The sequence below is a fragment of the Microtus pennsylvanicus genome, chromosome 13, assembly GCF_037038515.1.
Source record: "Microtus pennsylvanicus isolate mMicPen1 chromosome 13, mMicPen1.hap1, whole genome shotgun sequence".
NCBI classification, from domain to species: Eukaryota; Metazoa; Chordata; class Mammalia; order Rodentia; family Cricetidae; genus Microtus; species Microtus pennsylvanicus.
Window position 1 is genome coordinate 20251890 of NC_134591.1, and position 25769 is coordinate 20277658.

The 25769-nt window shown below is 42.0% G+C and overlaps 1 protein-coding gene across 7 annotated transcripts in view; it reads right to left on the minus strand.

The window, feature by feature from the left end:
- Positions 1 to 25769, minus strand: part of Nfib (nuclear factor I B) — a 221967-nt gene that overhangs the window by 9833 nt on the left and 186365 nt on the right. For 5 of the 7 annotated variants that reach the window (XM_075946294.1, XM_075946292.1, XM_075946297.1 and 2 more), the window contains one exon: positions 14506 to 14594. The exons of the other annotated variants lie outside the window; for them this stretch is intronic. In XM_075946294.1, the coding sequence (XP_075802409.1) occupies positions 14506 to 14594 (89 nt within the window). The remainder of the gene's footprint in view (positions 1 to 14505; positions 14595 to 25769) is intronic. 7 annotated transcript variants of the gene reach the window in all.

Genomic DNA, 25769 nt, shown 5'->3' on the forward strand with positions numbered 1-25769 from the left:
CATGTGTAGCTTCAAGCTTGCACTCCCTTCGTTATCAATAGGTTTTGCAATGGTAAATCACTTTTAGATAAACTAAAGATGAATCCGACTGAAACCTGATAACATATATTCAGAAAACATTTGCTGCCCATAACCTCTGGAAACAAAAGCAGTAAGAAAAGGATACAAGTATGAAGAATACGAGTCAAAGAGTTCAAAAGATTTCAGCAGCGTCATGAAACAAAACACAATTCATCTTGATGGCAGGCATGATGAGATAGATCATACACAAAAGACATGCCAGCGAAACTAAAATTTGAGAAACAAGTATCTCGGATATCTTGGAAAATATATTCATCTTACTGTGACCATCTGTGTAAACTGACTCTCACCAACAGGGAAAGCATAGGCCAATTCCTTTGACTTTGGAGATAGTCAGGGAGTTATGGTCCTGATTCATTTTACACTGGAGTCTCTTGTCTTTGTTGAAGAAACTCAACGAATCATTTAACGAACTATTTCAGGGTAATGGGGAAGACTTGGCAATTGAATTAGAAATGACCCGGAGTTCCGAATAACTCAATTTGTAGATTTAGCACAAAAGGAGACATTTCTAGATAGCCACACTGGTGAACAGAAGGTGCCATGTCTGAAGATTTAGTTCTTGAAATGGTCACTATTATCTCCTCTCATGAGTGAAGGAATGAAGACCAATCTCTCCCACATAGTCCTCAGACATAAACAATTCTGTCTGTATCCCATGGCCATTTCACTATGATAATTTGCCTTCCTATAAAGTGACATGTTGGTCCAACCTTGGCAAGAACTTTTAGAACAGAATTTTCTTAAGGCAAATTTATTTGCTTTAGGAGACAATGAATTTGCCATTCGGTACACAAACTATGTCATAACCTCATCAATGTTGACAAAGGGACTTGTGCACTGAGTGAGCAACAACCTCAAGTTGTCTAGGCCTGTCTTCTCAGGAAGCAAAAATAGCTCCCAGGTAACATTATAGTGAAAGCTAAGGGGAAATGTGGCTTGAAACTCTCAAAAAAACTTGAGAAAAGCAAGAGTTTGGTAGATGGTACCTTTAAAACTTATAGTTCTTAAATCTGGATAAACTATAGCTGTTCCACTAAAGGAGTAAACAGATTCTTTATCTCTCAATGAAAGAGAAAAAATTGCAGTGGATGCCAAAGCAACATCTCATGGTCATTAAAAAAAATTTCATCATGTGACTGTGCCTTAAAGGCCGAAGTGATTGGTTCTTTGGCTTTTAACACAGTAACCAACCAGAACTACAGGGTGTCAAATAAACATGCATCCAAAGTAAAAAGCTTCACCTGTTAGTCTTAGATCACTAAAATAGCAAGAGCTGTTTGAGGAATGCCTCGATCCATGTACTACTAATCGATACTCATTCCATTCTTAGGCATCCAAAGTGCGCTAGGTCATATCACGTCAGCGTTCTAATTATACTAATACTTTCCAGGGGGAGTCATAAGATTGGCCATTTAGGTTTACATACTACATTCACTTCAAAGATTGTAGATACTCTTTTAAAAAACTTGAGAACTTGAGAAATGCTAAGCAATAGAGCACAAAGATTAGGCAGATTTATACAAAGTCCAACAAATACCAGTGGCCATTTTGTTAATAGTGATAAAACACACAATGGTACAGGAAGCATGAAGAACATATAAAATGACAATTTAGAAAAATTTACCTCCAATTTCTTTTCACCAATGTCAGGTGTCACTTATTATTCTTTAAGCTAAACAATAATCTTATTAACAAATTACTAACATGCTGGTTTTAGTGTTTCTTCCAAAACAAACATCAAAGTACTTCCTCTACTAAAGTGAAAGCATGGCTGAAAACATTAGACTGTCTACATATACTATGTTGTCTAGATAGATACACCACACTGCGTAGATATACCATATTGTCTAGATACACCACACACATACATGTACACACATGTAGATACACCATACTGTCTAGATACACCACACTGTGTAGCTATACCTACTGTCTAGTTACACCATACTGTGTAGATATAACATACTGTCTAGATATACCACACACATGCATCTACACACATGTGTAGATACACCATACTGTGTAGATATACCACACTGTCTACATATACCATACTGTCTAGATACACCATACACATGCATCTACACACATGTATCTAAACACCATACTGTCTAGATACACCACACTATATAGATATACATACTGTCTAGATACACCACACTGTATAAATATACATACTGTCTAGATACACCACACTGTGTAGATATATCGTACTGTCTAGATACACCACACTGTATAAATATACATACTGTCTAGATACACCACACTGTCTAGATATATCGTACTGTCTAGATACACCACACTATATAGATACACATACTGACTAGATGCACCACACTGTGTAGATGGACCACACTGTCTAGATATATCGTACTGTTTAGATACACCACACTATATAGATATACATACTGTCTAGATACACCACACTGTGTAGATATACATACTGTCTAGATACACCACACTGTGTAGATATATCGTACTGTCTAGATACACCACACTATATAGATACACATACTGTCTAGATGCACCACACTGTGTAGAGATATCGTACTGTCTAGATACACCACACTATATAGATATACATACTGTCTAGATACACCACACTATATAGATATACATACTGTCTAGATACACCACACTATATAGATATACATATTGTCTAGATACACCACACTATATAGATATACATACTGTCTAGATACACCACACTATATAGATATACATACTGTCTAGATACACCACACTATATAGATATACATATTGTCTAGATACACCACACTGTGTAGATATACATACTGTCTAGATACACCACACTATATAGATATACATACTGTCTAGATACACCACACTATATAGATATACATACTGTCTAGATACACCACACTATATAGATATACATACTGTCTAGATACACCACACTATATAGATATACATACTGTCTAGATACACCACACTATATAGATATACATACTGTCTAGATACACCACACTATATAGATATACATATTGTCTAGATACACCACACTATATAGATATACATACTGTCTAGATACACCACACTATATAGATATACATATTGTCTAGATACACCACACTATATAGATATACATACTGTCTAGATACACCACACTATATAGATATACATACTGTCTAGATACACCACACTATATAGATATACATACTGTCTAGATACACCACACTATATAGATATACATACTGTCTAGATACACCACACTATATAGATATACATACTGTCTAGATACACCACACTATATAGATATACATACTGTCTAGATACACCACACTGTGTAGATATACATACTGTCTAGATACACCACACTGTGTAGATATACATACTGTCTAGATACACCACACTATATAGATATACATACTGTCTAGATACACCACACTATATAGATATACATACTGTCTAGATACACCACACTATATAGATATACATATTGTCTAGATACACCACACTGTGTAGATATACATACTGTCTAGATACACCACACTGTGTAGATATACATACTGTCTAGATACACCACACTATATAGATATACATACTGTCTAGATACACCACACTATATAGATATACATACTGTCTAGATACACCACACTGTGTAGATATACATACTGTCTAGATACACCACACTGTGTAGATATATCGTACTGTCTAGATACACCACACTATATAGATATACATACTGTCTAGATACACCACACTATATAGATATACATATTGTCTAGATACACCACACTATATAGATATACATATTGTCTAGATACACCACACTATATAGATATACATACTGTCTAGATACACCACACTATATAGATATACATACTGTCTAGATACACCACACTATATAGATATACATACTGTCTAGATACACCACACTATATAGATATACATACTGTCTAGATACACCACACTATATAGATATACATACTGTCTAGATACACCACACTATATAGATATACATACTGTCTAGATACACCACACTATATAGATATACATACTGTCTAGATACACCACACTGTGTAGATATACATACTGTCTAGATACACCACACTGTATAAATATACATACTGTCTAGATACACCACACTGTGTAGATATATCGTACTGTCTAGATACACCACACTGTATAAATATACATACTGTCTAGATACACCACACTGTCTAGATATATCGTACTGTCTAGATACACCACACTATATAGATACACATACTGACTAGATGCACCACACTGTGTAGATGGACCACACTGTCTAGATATATCGTACTGTTTAGATACACCACACTATATAGATATACATACTGTCTAGATACACCACACTGTGTAGATATACATACTGTCTAGATACACCACACTGTGTAGATATATCGTACTGTCTAGATACACCACACTATAGAGATACACATACTGTCTAGATGCACCACACTGTGTAGAGATATCGTACTGTCTAGATACACCACACTATATAGATATACATACTGTCTAGATACACCACACTATATAGATATACATACTGTCTAGATACACCACACTATATAGATATACATACTGTCTAGATACACCACACTATATAGATATACATACTGTCTAGATACACCACACTATATAGATATACATACTGTCTAGATACACCACACTATATAGATATACATACTGTCTAGATACACCACACTATATAGATATACATACTGTCTAGATACACCACACTATATAGATATACATATTGTCTAGATACACCACACTGTGTAGATATACATACTGTCTAGATACACCACACTATATAGATATACATACTGTCTAGATACACCACACTATATAGATATACATACTGTCTAGATACACCACACTATATAGATATACATATTGTCTAGATACACCACACTGTGTAGATATACATACTGTCTAGATACACCACACTATATAGATATACATACTGTCTAGATACACCACACTATATAGATATACATACTGTCTAGATACACCACACTATATAGATATACATACTGTCTAGATACACCACACTATATAGATATACATACTGTCTAGATACACCACACTATATAGATATACATACTGTCTAGATACACCACACTATATAGATATACATATTGTCTAGATACACCACACTATATAGATATACATACTGTCTAGATACACCACACTATATAGATATACATATTGTCTAGATACACCACACTATATAGATATACATACTGTCTAGATACACCACACTATATAGATATACATACTGTCTAGATACACCACACTATATAGATATACATACTGTCTAGATACACCACACTATATAGATATACATACTGTCTAGATACACCACACTATATAGATATACATACTGTCTAGATACACCACACTATATAGATATACATACTGTCTAGATACACCACACTGTGTAGATATACATACTGTCTAGATACACCACACTGTGTAGATATACATACTGTCTAGATACACCACACTATATAGATATACATACTGTCTAGATACACCACACTATATAGATATACATACTGTCTAGATACACCACACTATATAGATATACATATTGTCTAGATACACCACACTGTGTAGATATACATACTGTCTAGATACACCACACTGTGTAGATATACATACTGTCTAGATACACCACACTATATAGATATACATACTGTCTAGATACACCACACTATATAGATATACATACTGTCTAGATACACCACACTATATAGATATACATACTGTCTAGATACACCACACTATATAGATATACATACTGTCTAGATACACCACACTATATAGATATACATACTGTCTAGATACACCACACTATATAGATATACATACTGTCTAGATACACCACACTATATAGATATACATACTGTCTAGATACACCACACTGTGTAGATATACATACTGTCTAGATACACCACACTGTGTAGATATACATACTGTCTAGATACACCACACTATATAGATATACATACTGTCTAGATACACCACACTATATAGATATACATATTGTCTAGATACACCACACTGTGTAGATATACCATACTGTCTAGATATACCATGTTGCATCTCAACTAGCTACTTGCTTCCCTAAATCTCAAAGACTATGAATCTCACTGTCTTATGAAAAACAGTTCACTCACATTACTAGCAGGAATAAAGGAACAGGCTTCAAGCTGAATGTATTAATATCTTAGAAGGAAGAACGTGGCATCTAATCAATAGCACTTAGATGGCAGAGGTAATTTGCCAGACACTGGTCTACGTGACTGACCTACCTTAACGTTGTTGGTCCTAACAGCTAACAATCAGGCTTAATTTATGGATGGAGGAGACGGAAGCCTTAACTGTACCCAACTGTGCAGAGTCATAGGACTGCAGAAACGTGGATCCTAACCACAGTCCTGGAGGCCCAGAGTACCACATTCTCAGTTTACCTCAGCGCTCCATGGAAAACATGACCATATGTTGTCGCTATATTTCTACCGCATGTGAATCACAGAAGATACGCAATGGCTTACGGCCGAGGCACAGATGCACTAGAACACCTGAACAAGAATAATCATTCCTGAGCCCAACTTCCTCATGAGTGACTGGAACTTATTCATCCAACGCTAGTTGCTTCTCAGCCCCGTTTTAAACGAGGCCAGACGGAAAGGGAAATATACGATGTGCTCTATACAGGTCCCGGGTCTCTTTGATTTATTTTCCCCATGTTTCATGATCATTATCGCCATATGAACGATTTTATTTGCATGCACGATGATTTCTAATGATTATCACTATTTGCAATAGTCTGCATCAGAAAGCTCCCTGGCTAGCCCTTACCTGCTCAGCAAAGGCCCCCTGTGGGCTCTCTGGGAAACACCAACTATCACAAACTGCAGGTGGCTCCTGGAATGATTCTAATGGCAAGCAATAGCACTTCATGGTAATGAAAGAGAAATGTATTTATTTCTTAACTAAGTAGGTAAATAGCCGTCTTTATTGTTAATCCTTGGGGAGCCACACTCTTGAAAATCACATCAACCGGTAGGCTGTCAAACCTCGCTGGTTTGTATTCAATTGTTTCCATGACTTTGCTTGTGGGGTATGCCAGAGTGAGGGTTCACTCTAGCAAGCACAAGTGAGAGCATTTTCCACGTTAGAACGCGGCACAAGCCAGTGAAGGACTTAATCTAATGAGGAACGCAGGCAATAGTGACTTCACATGGGAGTACTGCAGCTGCAGAGGGAACAGGGTCATCATGACACTTAGCTCTTCTCTCATAAGAGCGACTAAAAAAAAAATCCGAAAAAGCCCTTCAACAAGGGAACCGATATACTTAAAAGTCAAAAAACCTTACTTGCTGATATTTAAATGTAAACAGGTTTTAAAAGAAAATTCTCCCCCTCAATCGGTCAAATTAGACAAATTTCAAAAAGCACCTTGATTCGATCTTGCTCATATTTTAGATCTAAACAAATGTGTGATCGAAAATTAGGAAGACGATTAATTTCAGATTTACTACAGGACACATACGCATACATATGTCAACTGATGAAGCTGTGGGAGGTTTTTGCCAATTAAAAATATATGGAATCGTAGGCTAACTGTGGTCATTTTCCTCCAGCCGCTAGACCCTGCGCAGGGAAGCCCACGTGTTGCTTTCCGGCCTTTCTCTAGTCTGTATTCCTCTCCACCCCCGGGCTCCTTTCAGTGCTATTGTTACAAGGGTTGCGGCTCCCCTCATTTGCATAAGTGATTCTTCGACTGCAGACACTTCCCTACAAAACTGGCCCTCCAGAATAGCGCCTTTCACAGCGCGGACCACCAAAGGCAGACTACATGAAAGAGAAGTGTGAGTTTTGTACAAAAGCCAGGAGCTTCTCTCACAAAGGATTTTTATTTAAAAGCAAGATCCAGTATTACTTATACGGTTTTGCCTCTAAAGGAGAGGACCTGCTTCTGCGAGTATAGGAAGAGCCGGATGAAACAGAGTTCAGAGTTGAACGTGGGATGCTCGCTCCTTCACCGTGCTCACATGTGCAGAGAACGGAAGCAAAGTGAAGCACGGAGAGAAACTCACTTTCCAGTTTCTGCCATGTGACCCGTGCATTGTTAGTCACTGTGTGGAAATGCAATGGGCTCTGCCTTTTCTACTAGAACTTTGCATTTCCCATAAAATAGATTTCGTTCCAGGCTCTGTTGTGTAAATATGACCCAAGTCACAACACACCTCGTCCTAGCTCTGAGACCACAGCAGTAAAGAAACGGTGTGTGGGCCCACGGAGCCGACTTCCTCAGCTGAGAACTTACGTGTTTACCCCGTGCTTTGCATAAACCATCTTCAAACAGGGTCAGCGTTAAGCACACTTCCTTTGGCTGCAAAGGGTTAATCAGTAAGGTTTGCATTTGAGAGTGTTCTGAATCCTGCTCCTCCCTCTCCGGCTCTGCTGCCAAAAACCATCTGACAGGAAACGGAAGATTAAGTTTGTCCTACCTAGGCGAACAAAGAGTGCTCTGAACAGGGCCACCGCTTTACTGCAGAGGGGGAACTTTTCTAATCCCGCTGGAATCTGCAGTGCAGCTCGGAAAACACCATGGCGAAGGTTGTTCTCTCTCCTTTAACATCTTGTCCCTGGATCATCTCGTTTTGGTCACACTGTCCATCCAGAAAGGTTAACCGAAACCTCCAGACATAATCATGTGGAAAATGGACATTATTGATTCCTATGGCCCATTGTTCCCCCATCCTAAGTCCCTGAAGTTCAAGTTCAATCTGGAATTACATCATGTCTGGTTTCTCCTGGTTACCAGACGGCTTGAGACGTGACCACAGCTACAGAAAAAACAAACAGCCTTCTTCACGCTTCGGCTCCCCTATCGATTCAAACGTAAACTTTTTTTCTTTCTCTCAAGTATGCTTCAAGTATGGAGCATGGTTAATTTAGAGATTAAGTTCCAAATTAGATTATCTAATGGCATCTTAATGGATTGCTGACCCATTTCCTGTGGGATGGCAGCATGCAAGTCTGGCTGGAATACAATTAATTTCTTAGGAAGTGTTCTCAAGAGTTTGTCTAGATAAAAAGGAAATGTCCAGTTCGACAAATCTTTCTTTATAAATGGACAAAACTAGGTGAAAACTACAGGTCCCGACACAGCTCTCAAAAGCCGCATCAGGGACATCATGTGTTTATAGAAAACCATGTCAGATCAGTCTTTTTTAAAAAAATGCTAACGACTTTAGCTTTGATTTCCTAACAGGTGCAAGCAATATTAATGAGCACGAAAAGTCTCTGCTTTCAAGAGACTGATAAATGCAAAGAAGAGTGACGGCTAGCTGTCCTGTTACCAGACACTGGTCATGCGTAACCTTTGTGATTCTTTGCCTGGAACCTCTAGGCTTCTCCTGTGCATCTCTCTGATCAGCGTTTCTATTAGAGTCCCAGAGTGGTGCTAGGGACCCAGGATGCTGCAAACAATTTTAACAGTCCGAACACACTCTAGAGCTGACAGCTGAAAGGGAGATTCAGAGATGGGAATCCAGCTCCCCCCCAGGAACCGCAGGAACAACCCAGCTGCCAGACTGCAGTTCTGTGTGGAGATAAAAAGCCCTGAGCAGGAATCGCTAACCTGGGGGATGTGCAAAAATTGCCCAAGAAGGATATTAAAATAAAAGTTAACTGAATTCTACATGAGGACAAAAGTGCACACATGCCTTTATCACATGCATGCTACATAGCTGTATATATAAACACACATGGGAATACATACAGTGTGCAACCTATTAAAATTGTTAAGTTTTGATCTTGTAGCCTTTTGATAGAGAGGATATATCTTATAAAGGAGACTGTATGGATAGTGGAGAGGAATTGGGAAACGGCTTTCACAGTAACTACTGAGAATGAAATACTCACTATTGCCCCTTCATTTTGCCCTCTTTCTCCTGACCAGCCAGACCCAAATAACCTTTACTGGCTGCTAAACTTCTCTTGGGAAATCAAGCAACTCTCTGGAATTGCAGTAATAAACGACAATTTCTTACAAAAACATGTGTAAAGTAATGACAGGCTGAAGTAGTCAACTCACAGAAAGGAACCGGGAACACTTCTGCCTCGGAAAATCGCTGATCAACATCTCTGGTGCCCTTCCATTATGGCATACCCAGAAACAAGAAAAAGCCTTCCAATTATTTCAGTAAAATCTTCATTTATTCATTATTTCAGGGGCTGAGCAAATGGTTTGTGTAAACATATCCTTCAGTAACACGCGCATGTTTATTTTAGCCATCTGAAGGCTTCTTCTATGTTTATATACGCCATCAGACACACACAACCACTCTCTTGTGGCTTCGCGTCTTCTCAAAGGGGTGAAGGGGGAGAAAGGAGAACGAAACAATAAATCCAGTTTCTCTCTGCAGAAAGCACCCATCCAATGTTTTAAAATAACTCATGTTTATATTACTCCTAGATTGCCCTTCAACTTTCTTTTTTGTTCAATTACGCTGCTCTTTCATATCGGGAAGAGCAAGCAAGAGTCTGGCTCGGGTCTTAAGAAAGCAAGGTAGTTAGCAAGTAACTGTTGTACGTGTTTAATACCCACACAACTCACTTGTGCAAAAAACAACAGAATGTAAACAACAGAACGTATGCATGGAGGAGGACAAAGAGCAAGCACAGAAGTACCCAGCTTGAGCCGTTCCTCTCCTAACATCCTCCTAGAAGGAGACTCTACCCTTGTTTGAAGAGGAAACAAGGCCTTCAGTATTTTATTATGCATCAACTCCAGCAACCAACCATTTACTTAGGCAGGAATTTCATTTTCTCTAGATGTGAGTAAGGACCTAGCTTATCAGTTTCCACACATGCGACACACGTGCACACGCACGCACACACACATGCACACACCCTTCACAAAATGCTAAGGTCAAAGCAAAGAAACCTCTTCAGGACTGGAACCTGGAAGATCTGTGAAACCCTGCCTCACGGCTTTGGCGCTTGATGGAGTTTCTGAGCTAGGGTGTGATGTGGCAAGTAGAACTCCTGCGTGAGTAGGATGAACACATCTGCCTCCCTGCCATTTCCAGACCCCCAGACAAGGTGTTTTTGACATGGAAGCATCTCTAGAGGGCAACTGGTTCAAGCAGGAAGGAAAGCTAGTGAGGACAAATCAGGTGGCAACATACACGATCCTAACAAAATAAAGCAAACCCAAAAACTTGCTTTGCTGTGCCCTTTTATATACAGGCTTCATGGATTGCCTTTGGGTATAAACTCATTTGTGCACGTGCGCTTGCACACACACGAATCAAAGCAAAAGGCTATCAACTTGAAAGTGGGGGAGTGTGGGAGAGTCTGGAGGGTGGGTAGGTGGGAGGGGTTAGAGGGTGGATACCTGGGAGGGGCTAGAAGGAGGGTTGCTGGGAGGGGCTTGAGGGTGGGTAGCTGGGAGGGGCTGGAAGGAGGGTTGCTGGGAGAGGCTGGAGGGTGGGTAGCTGGGAGGGGCTGGAGGGTGGGTAGCTGGGAGGGGCTGGAGAGAGAAAAGAAAGGGGGAAAAGTGATCTAGTTCTATTTCAGCTAAAAACATATTAAATAACAATAACCACAAAAAGAAAAACACCAAGCAATAGCCACGACAGGAGTGGTTTTTTGGTTTTTTGTCTACTACATTAAACCTCAGCCATTCGAGTCTGTGGCTGAACAAATCTATCTTTCCCTAATATTGTCAAGCTACTGAGCAGAAAAAGCTATGGCTTTCGCTGTCCTCGTCCCTCTTAAAGTGACAGTGACACAGGCAGGATCTGTCTTTTCAATATTCTATCTAAAAATAAAATCCATGAAGTTTTTAAAACATAGGCTACCTTGCCTCCAACTCAGGGGCTTGTCTGCCCAGCCTCCCCAGTGCTAGGGCTAAAGCCTTGCTCCACCATGTCCCACAGTTGTGCCCATTTTTGAAAATGGCAGCAAAGTCAAGAAAGCTACTGTCTCACCTGAGCATGCTTATTCTGAATTGTGATGCGCAGATTCAAAGAAGTGGGAGTGTGACTGTCCCAGCACATAGGGTGGCACTCTTACCCCGACTCAGCGAATCTGTGCAGAACGCATAGATACACCTCAAACACCAACGACGTACCCTCTTGAGTCATGGCAAGAAGAGCAGATGCAACCCTAGGCATACTTCAAAACTTGGCCATCACATAGCTATCCACCAATCCAAAGAAAGATTAGTATCCTCTGAGAAGGGGAAAAATGAAATCAACAAATTCAGGTGGTCTCCCCAGCCCAGATTCACTATGATGTGAAAGCTGCCTGTCCCGTCAGTTTGCTTGCTGTGAAAGCGAGCTTCAGGATGAACAATGCTGACAGTCACTGTGGTCATTCTTCCCATAGGTGTGTTACGTGTCCTTTTGGGACAAACCAAGTTCTTATTCCAGAACTATTCAAGCCTAGTACAAAATGCAAGCTGCCAAAAATTTACATCTTTTTGGTTTTAGTGTGCTTCAGAGATATTATCCTCTTCTAGAGTAAGTAAACGCCCATCAGTAGTCTACTGATTAAGAAGTCCTGACAGCCAGAGACACATTTAGAAACATAAGACTCTTTCATCTAATCGGCTACCCTTGTGAACGTAGGCCATTCCGCTGATAGGCAAAGCATGGAGTATAGGATTGTTACTTAATAAACTAATGCAAACATTGTGTTATCAAGTCTAATTAAATTAACTTTAAATAGCTTACTAATTCAGACTCTTAAGCCACTTTCATTCAATTTAATTAAGCACGATTAATCATTGAGACTAGTTAAATAAGCTACTTCCACCAAGTTGATCTTCCATTTGTAAGTATATATTATATAGTTTTTTTTCTACTAATATAAACTTCTTGGGGAAGAACATCCCAATAGATTTCTTTTTAGAGATGATTATTCCCACCAATATTTAAACATGGGAAAAGTCATATTGTGATCACTTAATTGTTAAATTAATTAAATGTCACGGAATTTTTAAAAACTGAATGCAAGGTTGGGGATGGCTGAGCAGTTATTGCTCTTGTTCAGGAGGAAGGTTCAATTCAAAGCACCCACCTGGTGGTGGCTCACAACCATCTTTGACTCCAGTTGCAGAAGGTCAGATGGCTTCTTCCGATCCCACGGGCACCATATATGCACAGGGTGCACACATACACATGCAGGCAATTCACTCACATATAAAATGAATTAATCTAATTTGTTTGTTTGTTTGTTTTTATTCTTCGAGACAAGGTTTCCTTGTGTAGTCCTGGCTGTCCTGAAACTAGCTATGTAGACCAGGCTGGGCTTGAACTCACAGAGATCCACCTGCTTCTTTCTTTCTATTGCTGGGATTAAAGACATGTGCCACCACTGCCTGACTGAACAAATCTATTTTTTTTTAACTCAGAAAACAAAATCTAGGTAGTTTTTATGTGAGGAAATGGAGATGTTTGACTCCTTGAGCCCACAGCAGGTCCCATCATCCACTATGAAATCAAACACCCTTCTCATAACTAACAACTCAACACCTGACTTCACACAGAAACTGCAAGGGAATGCTTACAATCAGTACAACGGTAAAAACTATGTTGGCTCTATTTTCAGGAAGCGCAAGGGATTTCATTACTCTCTTTTGTTCATCTTTATGTTTTAATATATATTACACCATAAATTATTTATTGGACACAAACTGCTTTGAAAAGATAACAGCTACTTTATAATATTTTTCCAAAACCAAAACATAAGATAATATCAAAACTATTTTCAAATAATTTTCTTAGCCAACCTAATAAAGTCAATTACATCAGTCTGCAAACAGAAATTAAAACTACTTAAACAAAATTTCTTCCTTAACTACAGATTCGAATAATCTTCCCACCCCAAAATGGGCTTGCTCTGTGAACAACAGTGGAACAGACTGGCTTGAAACCTTTCTTTCCGTCTTTCCCGCTGAGAGAGGAATAAACACTCAACAGCTTAGAGTCAGCAGAGAGGAAAGAGCTGAGATGAGAAAACGCATATAATGTAAAGAACCAATGTTTTATCCTCAGGTAGCAGAAAATCTTGCCTGAAGCTATGATTTCATTTCTAGGCCCTTATATCTAAATGTCATAGCACACTCCTGCCATTCCCACCAAAAAAATGTTATAAACTGTCCCAAACATTTGACAGTGTTGAGAAATCCCAATGATCAGTTAACATATGCCACAGTCCCAGGTTAATCTGATGATGCATCCAGACAGGAATTAAAGGGGGGGGTGGGATAGGGGAATAGGGATGGTACAGCCAAACAACTAGACTTTTAACATATTTTCTGTACAACTAGTTAAAAACAAACACTTTAGGTTATGTAAGTTTTAGGTGTAAGTGTAGGGTTGGAAATAATTAAAATGTTACCTTTGCCAAGTAATTCCCAATGTATCCTCACTGGTACTGGGGTATAAATGCCTGCCGTTTTGATTCATGGTCCAGTCACAAATCCTCAGCTGTCAATTGAAACCTAGCAGTCAGATATGGATCGAGCAGTACTACAGTTTTTAGTATTTAAATGAACACATGCAAACTAGTACTGAACATGGTATTACTCTTACTTTCCCAAGAGGCAACTTAAAGAAAACAAACAGACAAACAAAATTAAAAACAAAACAAAATGAAAAAAAAAACAAGAAGAAAAAAAATCATACTATATAAAGCAAAATTTCCAGACTTTTCCTTAGAAAAAAAAAGTTATTGCAATATGCTTCTCTATTAATTAAAGCATACAGAGAAACAAGTGCTTAGAACATAACAATTAGCCAGTATTAGAGTATAAATTGAGCTGAAATAAAAGAAAACGTTAATAATGTTCAATAGAGAGATTATTTTAGAAAGGAAATAAAAATGCGGTTCTTTTTTTCTATGCGACATACCAAATCATCTATGCAGAGTAGAATAATCAATATCTGTAAAGCATGCAGATTGCAAAACAGAAGACATGCAGTTTAGAGGAGAAAGGCCCCGCCCTGCATTGGCCCTAACAGGTAGAGAAGCTGGGAGGCTTCCAGTTTCTCATGTTCCGAATTACATTTTACCTAAAGTGGCACTGTTGAGGAAGAGTAAAAAATGAGCTTGAGGTCTATGTAAAATTCAGAGGCGTTGCCCTGTAAATGTTTTCCCGCATGTGAAGAAGGTGGAGAAGGCACTGAACAGGGCCTGAGACCAATTCTCCCTGGATCTGAGCAGCGGCTCTGCTCTCCTGAGCTCTTCCCAGGAACTCTAGCTGGCCCTGTTTGGTTAACAGCTGCCCTACAGTGCTGGCAGATTTATTGAAAAGATATATTGCTTATTTTTATGCTTAAGAAAGTAAACTTATCTGTCATGGCAGGGGCAGGGTTGGGGAATACTCTAGAAAATCGTGGTTTTTAAGCTTTAGAGAGCCGGGCGGTAAATTCACTGCGTCCTGCATTCAGAGGGAGCTGCCTTGCTGAACACACCTGGATTGCCTCTTCTGGGAGAGTTTCTAGATGGTGGCTACAGCCAAAAAGCCTTTACACTTAGGACAAATCGCTTTAACTCTGTCCCCAAAACATAGGGCTTTACAAAAAAAAAAAAAGGCTATTAACTCTCAGACTCCAGTTTCTTCACAGTCAAAAAGCTACCATGAGGTTTCAGAATAACAGCTTTTATCTGAAAATGTAATCTAAAATTTGGAAGGTGCATTTAAAGTTCTTGGATATTTAAAGTAGAACTCGTTTTTACAAAGAACTGGAAAACGTCCCCTCAGGTAGACAGAGAGAAAGATGCAGAGATGGCTGAACGGCTGGAGTCTGCTCAGTTTGATGTTATAAAGGACTCATAAATCAGAAAGTAAACAGAAACAAAGTAGGTATTCTGAAAACAGCCATAATATTCATACAAAGGAGAAAATATATACCTATTCACTTATAAACAGATGACATATTTCTGCTATTTCAAAGAAGAAAATATGTTTAGTCTATAGTGTATGAGAAACAACGTTGTAAGATCTCACTATGTAGCTCAGACTGTCCTTGGACACTTTGTCCTCAGTCTCCAGCAGGACTTGGGCTTTTTTCCTCCTTCCTTCCTTCCTTCCTTCCTTCCTTCCTTCCTTCCTTCCTTCCTTCCTTCCTTCCTTCCTTCCTACCTTCCTTCCTTCCACGTGTGTGTGTGTGTATGCGTGCATGTGTGTGCGTGCATGTGTGTGTGTGCGCGCGCGCGCGCCCGTGTGTGAGTTCTCTGAGGGGCCCTTCTAAACAGAAATTCAGTGTGCTAGGCTACACTGATAATCACCAGAAATAAGTGGGGCACATTTCAAAATTTGAGCCTTGAAAAAAAGAGCCTGACCATTTGTGGTCACTTCAGGAGCCACCCCCCCCCCCATCCACTTTCACCTGGGGATGACACTTTTGAGTCAGGTTAGCAGGGAGCGAGATGTACGTTCCACACACCACAGCCAGTTCTGCTAATGAGTAGCCCCAGGTTAATGCCTAGGGGACCCTCTGCTTTCTCTGAAAGCTGATAATCCTGCACAAAACTGTAAGACCCCAGGACCGCTCATGGGCTATCTCAGGCAAAGCTGAGACCCTACTATCTTCCTGGGAGTTTCTTGTGCAAATTTGGCCAGTTACATGCTGGTGACGTTTTTTCTTTAACCAACCCTAAAAATTTCAAGTGCACAATCTTTGGCTTCATCCTGCACACTTAAAATCAATGTAAGTTCTAACTTTTCTTTCGTACATATACTTTCAAAGAGGTTAAACCAAACTAACTATTTATTTCCACTTATCATTAATATATGTGCTTATGCGTACATGTACACACCTATGACTTTAAAAAATATTGTTCTCCAAAACAGAAAAAATGTTTAAATATATACAAAATCATCAAAAATTGCATTTAAGAATAATTTAATGTCAAAGAAGTTGGCAAGATACCAGTTGAATTAATATTGAATTATTGGATTAATTTTCAACAATTAACTAAAAATTATAAGATATGATTTTAACTTGTTTGCCTATATTATGGGCCAGCACTGCCTATACTTCCAAAGCATCTAAGGAGACAAGTATTTATGCCAGCTTGTCTATTATCACACACTTGAGCCATGTTACTTAAGCAAGAGCACTTCTCTGTCTATTATTTATTATTATTATTATTTTCTTAACTATAGTTGAACTAATAAACTACCCAATAAAGTAAAAATTTAAAAAGTGGGGCTGGAGAGATGGCTCAGAGGTTAAGAGTATTGGCTGCTCTTCCAGAGGTCTTGAGTTCAATTCCCAGCAACCACATGGTGGCTCACAACCATCTGTAAGGAGATCTGGTGCCCTGCTCTGGCGTGCGGGCATACATCGAGGCAGAATGTTGTATACAAAATAAATAAATAAATGAATAAATATTGAAAAAAAATTTGAAAAGTGTAAGTAAGGGAAACAAATAAATGACTAAAACAAAAATCAGCTATTATTCACCAAAGATTCCTGTGGCAGGAATGTCTAAGAAAATCAGCTCCTAAGCATCTTATTTAACCAAGACATTCTTGGACCAAGCAAATTCAGGGCAGATCCTTAATACTGGAAGACTCAAACTGAGTGTATTTAAGCTTCTGTAGAAGAACATGTGAAATGTTTTAGTATTATAATTCAAGATGCTAAACACAATTTCACTTTAAGTAATAAAGATTTTTAAATTTGAGGTACTGACAGTTTAGCCATTGCTCTGAGAAAGGGTGAGTGATAAAAAAAATTCAACTGTCGGTCAGGTGGTGGTGGCGCACGCCTTTAATCCCTGTACTGAGGAGGCAGAGGCAGGCGGATCTCTGTGAGTTCCAGACTAGCTTGGATTACAGAGCAAGTTCTAGGACAGGCTCTAAAGCTACACAGAGAAACCCTGTCTTGAAAAACAAAAAAATTCAAGTTATTTCTAGTCAAATTTTAAAGTTGGATTTTAACTGGTACACAAACATCTCTATTACATTTTCGTAAGTTCAAACCTTCTATAAGTGTGAGTTTTCCAAGTATCTTACTTTTCAAAATAAGAGGTGACCTCCTGTCCCATAACAGTCAAGCTTCAAAGACCATATGCAAATGAGTTTAGAAACCCAGCCACTTGGTGCAGTGTGCCCTTGTAGGGGAGGGGCCAGGCGACCTCATAAAGGGGAGCTGATTTCCAGCTTTCTTAGACTCTAAAAGTCAGACTTAATCATATGCATATCTGTACCAAATACATAGACACATGGAGATTTAGTAATTTATATGTACCTATCAAATGAAAGAAGACTGTTTATAAAACCAAGGTATTAAACACATTGTGCCCAATCCAAGAAGAAACAAGAAAGAAATCGGATCGACCCGCGAAGCAATGACTATAAGGGTCAAATAAAACACTTGTAAACTACGAACACAGTAGTAAAGGCGGGACCTGCACATGCTCTCAGACTGCAGTTTGGAGGGGAAGTTCCTGACGGCACAGTTCAAATGAGATTGTGTCAAAACAGCCGGGCAGGGAACTCTCTGGTTTCTTTCAAACGTCTGCTCAAGGAGGCTGGGGCAGAGCTCAGTTAGAGTACTTGCCCAGTGTCCAAAAGCCCTGAGATTGGTCCCCGGTCCTAATGCCACATAAAATCAAGAGTGCTGGTATGTGCTGGTACTTCTAGCACCTGGAAGGTGGAGGCAGGAGGATCAGAAGTTCTAGGTCATCTGCTATTACATAGGGAATGAGTCTAAAGCCCGGGGGGATTCCCAATTACTTATGTAATTAAAATGAATATGCAGAAAGACCAAAGTGAAAATACCTGAGATACTGCACATAAATTAGGCTGCTGCTGATAGGCATAAAGAATCAATGTGGCCTTAAAGTCAAGTTTGTACACTCAGATGAAGGCCCTTCATTGTCATACAGGGGACTTTAGCTATCAAACGTATAAAATTTGGGGAAGAAATAAAAGTAAGCAAAACACTCACTTTGCCAGATCCAGCAAACAGGCAGTGGACTGACTAACAGCCTGCCGTGATGACAACAGCGCTCAATTGAACCAATAACCCACTAGGGTTAACTGAATAACCAACACGAGCAAATTTACCTCTTCATTTTAGGTTTACAAGACCCTTAAGGGAGTATCTTGAATTGTATGTTTTATGTTCTCTTGAGTTTCCCCATTTCTCCTGATAGCTCAGGGACACAGTCTGGGGGAGGCGGACAATGGAGGCACATCAAAAGAATCCTCACACGAGGGTTCGTGCTTTCTATTTACTGCTCGGGTGGGTAAAATTTCTGCTATTAACTACTTGCTTATGGAGCAACTGAAATGAACTTTCACTAAGTTCCTTTCTAAGCAGTAGAACTTTCATGAACAGGGAAAATGATAAAAATCAAACTGTCAAGAAGATAAACCAAAGCCGTTCTGATACCTTAAAGTCACTCTGTCCCTTTCTGAAATCATGCTCCTTGATACTTAACTAAATAAAGTTAAATGGGTATGAACAGCCCCTAAAATTAATCAAAATCACTGACCAAAAGTCATACATTAAGAATTGGAAACTAAGGGTCATTTTCTTTCGATGACAACTATTTATGCCTATAGAATGTAAGGTGTCTAGAATTGCTGGTGACAATGTGACCCTTTCCCCTCTTAAGACTTGCCCAAAGTTAGAGACACCTGCTCCCATCACAAGGCAAAGGTCAAACTCCTCACTCCTAAATCTTGGTTCTCACCATTACTGCACCATGTCTGTCACTGTCCCCTCCACCATGTCTGTCACTGCCCCCTCCACCATGTCTGTCACTGCCCCCTCCACCTGCCCCCTCCACCATGCCTGTCACTGCCCCCTCCACCATGTCTGTCACTGCCCCCTCCACCATGTCTGTCACTGTCCCCTCCACCATGCCTGTCACTGCCCCCTCCACCATGTCTGTCACTGTCCCCTCCACCATGTCTGTCACTGTCCCCTCCACCATGTCTGTCACTGTCCCCTCCACCTGTCCCCTCCACCATGTCTGTCACTGCCCCCTCCACCTGCCCCCTCCACCATGCCTGTCACTGCCCCCTCCACCATGTCTGTCACTGTCCCCTCCACCATGCCTGTCATTGCCCCCTCCACCATGTCTGTCACTGTCCCCTCCACCATGCCTGTCATTGCCCCCTCCACCATGTCTGTCACTGTCCCCTCCACCATGCCTGTCATTGCCCCCTCCACCATGTCTGTCACTGTCCCCTCCACCATGTCTGTCACTGTCCCCTCCACCTGTCCCCTCCACCATGTCTGTCACTGTCCCCTCCACCATGTCTGTCACTGTCCCCTCCACCATGTCTGTCACTGTCCCCTCCACCTGTCCCCTCCACCATGTCTGTCACTGCCCCCTCCACCTGTCCCCTCCACCATGTCTGTCACTGTCCCCTCCACCTGTCCCCTCCACCATGTCTGTCACTGCCCCCTCCACCATGTCTGTCACTGCCCCCTCCACCATGTCTGTCACTGTCCCCTCCACCTGTCCCCTCCACCTGTCCCCTCCACCATGTCTGTCACTGTCCCCTCCACCATGTCTGTCACTGTCCCCTCCACCTGTCCCCTCCACCATGTCTGTCACTGTCCCCTCCACCATGTCTGTCACTGTCCCCTCCACCTGCCCCCTCCACCATGCCTGTCACTGTCCCCTCCACCTGCCCCCTCCACCATGCCTGTCACTGTCCCCTCCACCTGTCCCCTCCACCATGTCTGTCACTGTCCCCTCCACCTGTCCCCTCCACCATGTCTGTCACTGTCCCCTCCACCATGCCTGTCATTGCCCCCTCCACCATGTCTGTCACTGTCCCCTCCACCATGTCTGTCACTGTCCCCTCCACCATGTCTGTCACTGCCCCCTCCACCATGTCTGTCACTGCCCCCTCCACCATGTCTGTCACTGCCCCCTCCACCATGTCTGTCACTGTCCCCTCCACCATGTCTGTCACTGTCCCCTCCACCTGTCCCCTCCACCATGTCTGTCACTGCCCCCTCCACCATGTCTGTCACTGTCCCCTCCACCATGTCTGTCACTGTCCCCTCCACCATGTCTGTCACTGCCCCCTCCACCATGTCTGTCACTGTCCCCTCCACCATGTCTGTCACTGTCCCCTCCACCTGTCCCCTCCACCATGTCTGTCACTGCCCCCTCCACCATGTCTGTCACTGTCCCCTCCACCTGTCCCCTCCACCATGTCTGTCACTGCCCCCTCCACCATGTCTGTCACTGCCCCCTCCACCTGTCCCCTCCACCTGTCCCCTCCACCTGTCCCCTCCACCTGTCCCCTCCACCTGTCCCCTCCACCTGTCCCCTCCACCTGTCCCCTCCACCTGTCCCCTCCACCATGTCTGTCACTGTCCCCTCCACCATGTCTGTCACTGTCCCCTCCACCATGCCTGTCATTGCCCCCTCCACCATGTCTGTCACTGTCCCCTCCACCATGTCTGTCACTGTCCCCTCCACCTGTCCCCTCCACCATGCCTGTCATTGCCCCCTCCACCATGTCTGTCACTGTCCCCTCCACCATGTCTGTCACTGCCCCCTCCACCATGTCTGTCACTGCCCCCTCCACCATGCCTGTCATTGCCCCCTCCACCATGTCTGTCACTGTCCCCTCCACCATGTCTGTCACTGCCCCCTCCACCTGTCCCCTCCACCTGCCCCCTCCACCATGTCTGTCACTGCCCCCTCCACCTGTCCCCTCCACCATGTCTGTCACTGTCCCCTCCACCATGTCTGTCACTGTCCCCTCCACCATGCCTGTCATTGCCCCCTCCACCATGTCTGTCACTGTCCCCTCCACCATGTCTGTCACTGCCCCCTCCACCTGCCCCCTCCACCTGTCCCCTCCACCATGTCTGTCACTGCCCCCTCCACCATGTCTGTCACTGTCCCCTCCACCATGTCTGTCACTGTCCCCTCCACCATGCCTGTCATTGCCCCCTCCACCATGTCTGTCACTGCCCCCTCCACCATGTCTGTCACTGCCCCCTCCACCATGTCTGTCACTGCCCCCTCCACCATGTCTGTCACTGCCCCCTCCACCATGTCTGTCACTGTCCCCTCCACCATGTCTGTCACTGTCCCCTCCACCATGTCTGTCACTGCCCCCTCCACCATGTCTGTCACTGCCCCCTCCACCATGTCTGTCACTGCCCCCTCCACCATGTCTGTCACTGCCCCCTCCACCATGTCTGTCACTGTCCCCTCCACCATGCCTGTCACTGCCCCCTCCACCTGCCCCCTCCACCATGTCTGTCACTGTCCCCTCCACCATGTCTGTCACTGCCCCCTCCACCTGCCCCCTCCACCATGTCTGTCCCTGCCCCCTCCACCATGTCTGTCCCTGCCCCCTCCACCATGTCTGTCACTGTTCCTCCTCCACCTGTCCCCTCCACCATGTCTGTCACTGCCCCCTCCACCATGTCTGTCCCTGCCCCCTCCACCATGTCTGTCACTGTCCCCTCCACCTGCCCCCTCCACCATGTCTGTCCCTGCCCCCTCCACCATGTCTGTCACTGTCCCCTCCACCATGTCTGTCACTGTCCCCTCCACCATGTCTGTCACTGTCCCCTCCACCATGTCTGTCACTGCCCCCTCCACCTGCCCCCTCCACCATGTCTGTCACTGCCCCCTCCACCATGTCTGTCACTGTTCCTCCTCCACCTGTCCCCTCCACCATGTCTGTCCCTGCCCCCTCCACCATGTCTGTCACTGTTCCTCCTCCACCTGTCCCCTCCACCATGTCTGTCACTGTCCCCTCCACCATGTCTGTCCCTGCCCCCTCCACCATGTCTGTCACTGTCCCCTCCACCATGCCTGTCACTGTTCCTCCATCATGTCTGTCACTGCCCCCTCCACCATGTCTGTCACTGTCCCCTCCACCATGTCTGTCACTGCCCCCTCCACCATGTCTGTCACTGTCCCCTCCACCATGTCTGTCACTGCCCCCTCCACCATGTCTGTCACTGTCCCCTCCACCATGTCTGTCACTGCCCCCTCCACCATGTCTGTCACTGTCCCCTCCACCATGTCTGTCACTGCCCCCTCCACCATGTCTGTCACTGTTCCTCCATCATTACTGTCATTGTCTTTTGCCTATACTGAGTTCCACATGCAGCTCAAAAGTGTGTAAATATCATCTTAAGAATTTTTCCCTCTGAAAGCTCTTGTTTCAGGAAAGAAGACAATTTCCCCTTGTGTTTTTATTGATTGGAATTTAAGGGTGAATTAAATAATTTTATTTTGACATTAATTCGAGTACCCTAGCACCCTGTCTTTGATAACCAGGAAGAGCAAATAAAGGAATTAATAATAAAAGACAGACAGATGATGGAAAGATTTTTTGTTTCAATTTCAAAACTAGCCTCAAAGCTAAACATTGGCATAGCCATTAGTTTGACTAAAACTTCCTTTAAATGTGTTTCCTTTTCAGCAGGCATATGTGAAAAGTGACCTCTTACCATTTGCATATCTACCCAGAAGTCACGTGATAGGCTTTTGCGTCATGCTGTCAATTATGATAACAGTCACAATAAGAATGGCCTGAGTGTTGATAGCTTGCTTCCTGGCTCTACGGAGAAGCTTGCTGATAGTCTACTTGTGTCCTTTTTCAATTGCTTGCTTCTAATGATTGGCTTTTCAATAGTTTTTATGTTCCAAGTTTTGGCTTTGTCATTTGCCAGGACAAATATATATATATATATATGAGGATTTCACTTCATATCTTAGTTTAAAAAATCCTACAGAGGCAATTTCTTTAAGAGCTATTTTGTGTAACAGAAATCATTAATGTAATGAAAAGTATTTTCAAATTCTACCCAGAAAAGTGTTGAAAATATTTCAGCATAACCAGTCGATAATTGAACTTGAAATAACTGTGTTGTACAGTCACACAGGAGCTGTAACTGCGGAAGTTCAAGCGCCATTAAGTCCCACGCAGGGACAAGGCACTCAGCCAAGGGAGCTTGTCACAGAGAGCACCCGGTCAGGACATGGCTCTGAGACATCAAGTGAGAACAAACCTTACTTCTTACAAATAGGAGCTTACTTGACTTTCTGCCTCATTTAAGGAAAGCAAAGCAACTTCCTCTTCATCCTACCTACAATCTCCAGTCTGTATCCAGGGTCAGGGTGGAATTGAATGGCTGGTTGGAATGGTAGGTCTCTTATGGCTGGCTACACAGGAGGTTTCTTAGTTATAAACTAATTTTACAATACATTTTGTGATATTGATGTATATTACTAAAGGTTTCTGCTGTGAAAGCAATGTTTCACCAAACTGTAATTGATGATAAATAAGCTACATTATTTTTAATTACTTCCTATGAGAGCAAGTAAGTCCTCAAAATGGTAAACTTTTGAACCTTAGCATATAAAGAACTGGTGTTAATTTAACTGAGTTTTCTTTTAATACCCATTTACATTAACATTGTTAGACTGAATTATAAAACAGTTTCTACTCTTTCTTAGTAAAAGCTAACATTCTCCCAGATAGCTCTTTCTTTCAGGTTGATAAAGTTTGGGAGATGGGAGCTGCTTCAGTGTCAACAGAAAGGAAGATGGACAGGGCGCATGCAAGGTAGGAAGCAGGGAAAGGATTTCATTGCTCAGGACTTCTTCACAGGGAAGTCAGAGAAGATGTCCTCAGCATTCTGAAAGTAATCCAGATGAGGACAAAGCATTGGGCAGGAGAGAGCAGAGCCCCAGTTGCTAGAGCGGGATCCCAGAATTCTTCAAGCCACCGCACCATTTTCCAACAGAAGGATTAACAACAGAATGAAGAGCCTGTCGAAGTTGTGGTGTGAAGATTTCTCCTATGCCAATGAGTCCTCAGACAGACCAGTGCCAGGCTCTGAACTATGCCCAAAACTATGACAGGAGATATAAAGGCAGGTCCTGATCACTTCTTTGAACTGAGTATTATGCTTCACAGGGAGGACTAGCTTTATGACAAGTCAGCAACTACTCTATGTGAACATTTTTGAAATATTTGCCATAATTAAGTGACTTTAGTTTTTAAGCTTAAATGCAATTATCACATTTATGTTTAGGTGAAATTCCAACATCAGAACAAATACAACTACGAATATTTCCAGACGGTAGGAAACTGGCATTAGTCAGGAGTGATCGCTATAAAATAGGGGCTCGCAACGTGTGACCGCTAATAACTGTATGGAACAAGCCACTAAGCATCAAAGCATGCACTTCACTGTTCAAATCTGCCAGTCTGGATGTCCTTAATATTTTACATTTCCATATGGGAATGTTAGTGTGAGGAACAGCTGTGGTGAAAGTCTTTCTGTGATGTCATTTTGTAGGGAGGTTATTAGAAGACAGTCAAAAATATCCAATAATCTTAAATTTATTGTTAACTTTAATTTATGTAAGCTATATTAAAATTCTTTTCTAAGGGAAAATAGCATGCAACAATGCACATCAATATTTTTCATAAGCTGAAAGGATAAATCTTTCTAAAGCAGCCCACATGAACTGAAGAATGTACCTGGTGACAATATTTATTTTGAAGGGGTCATGTCTAGGAAAGGTTATGGGGAATGTTTAAAAAGCTCCTTCAGACTAAAGCCACTGCCTTTCCAATTCTGAAATTTCTCTTAGCTAATATAAAATGATTGATCACTTTTATTTCATGTACCCCT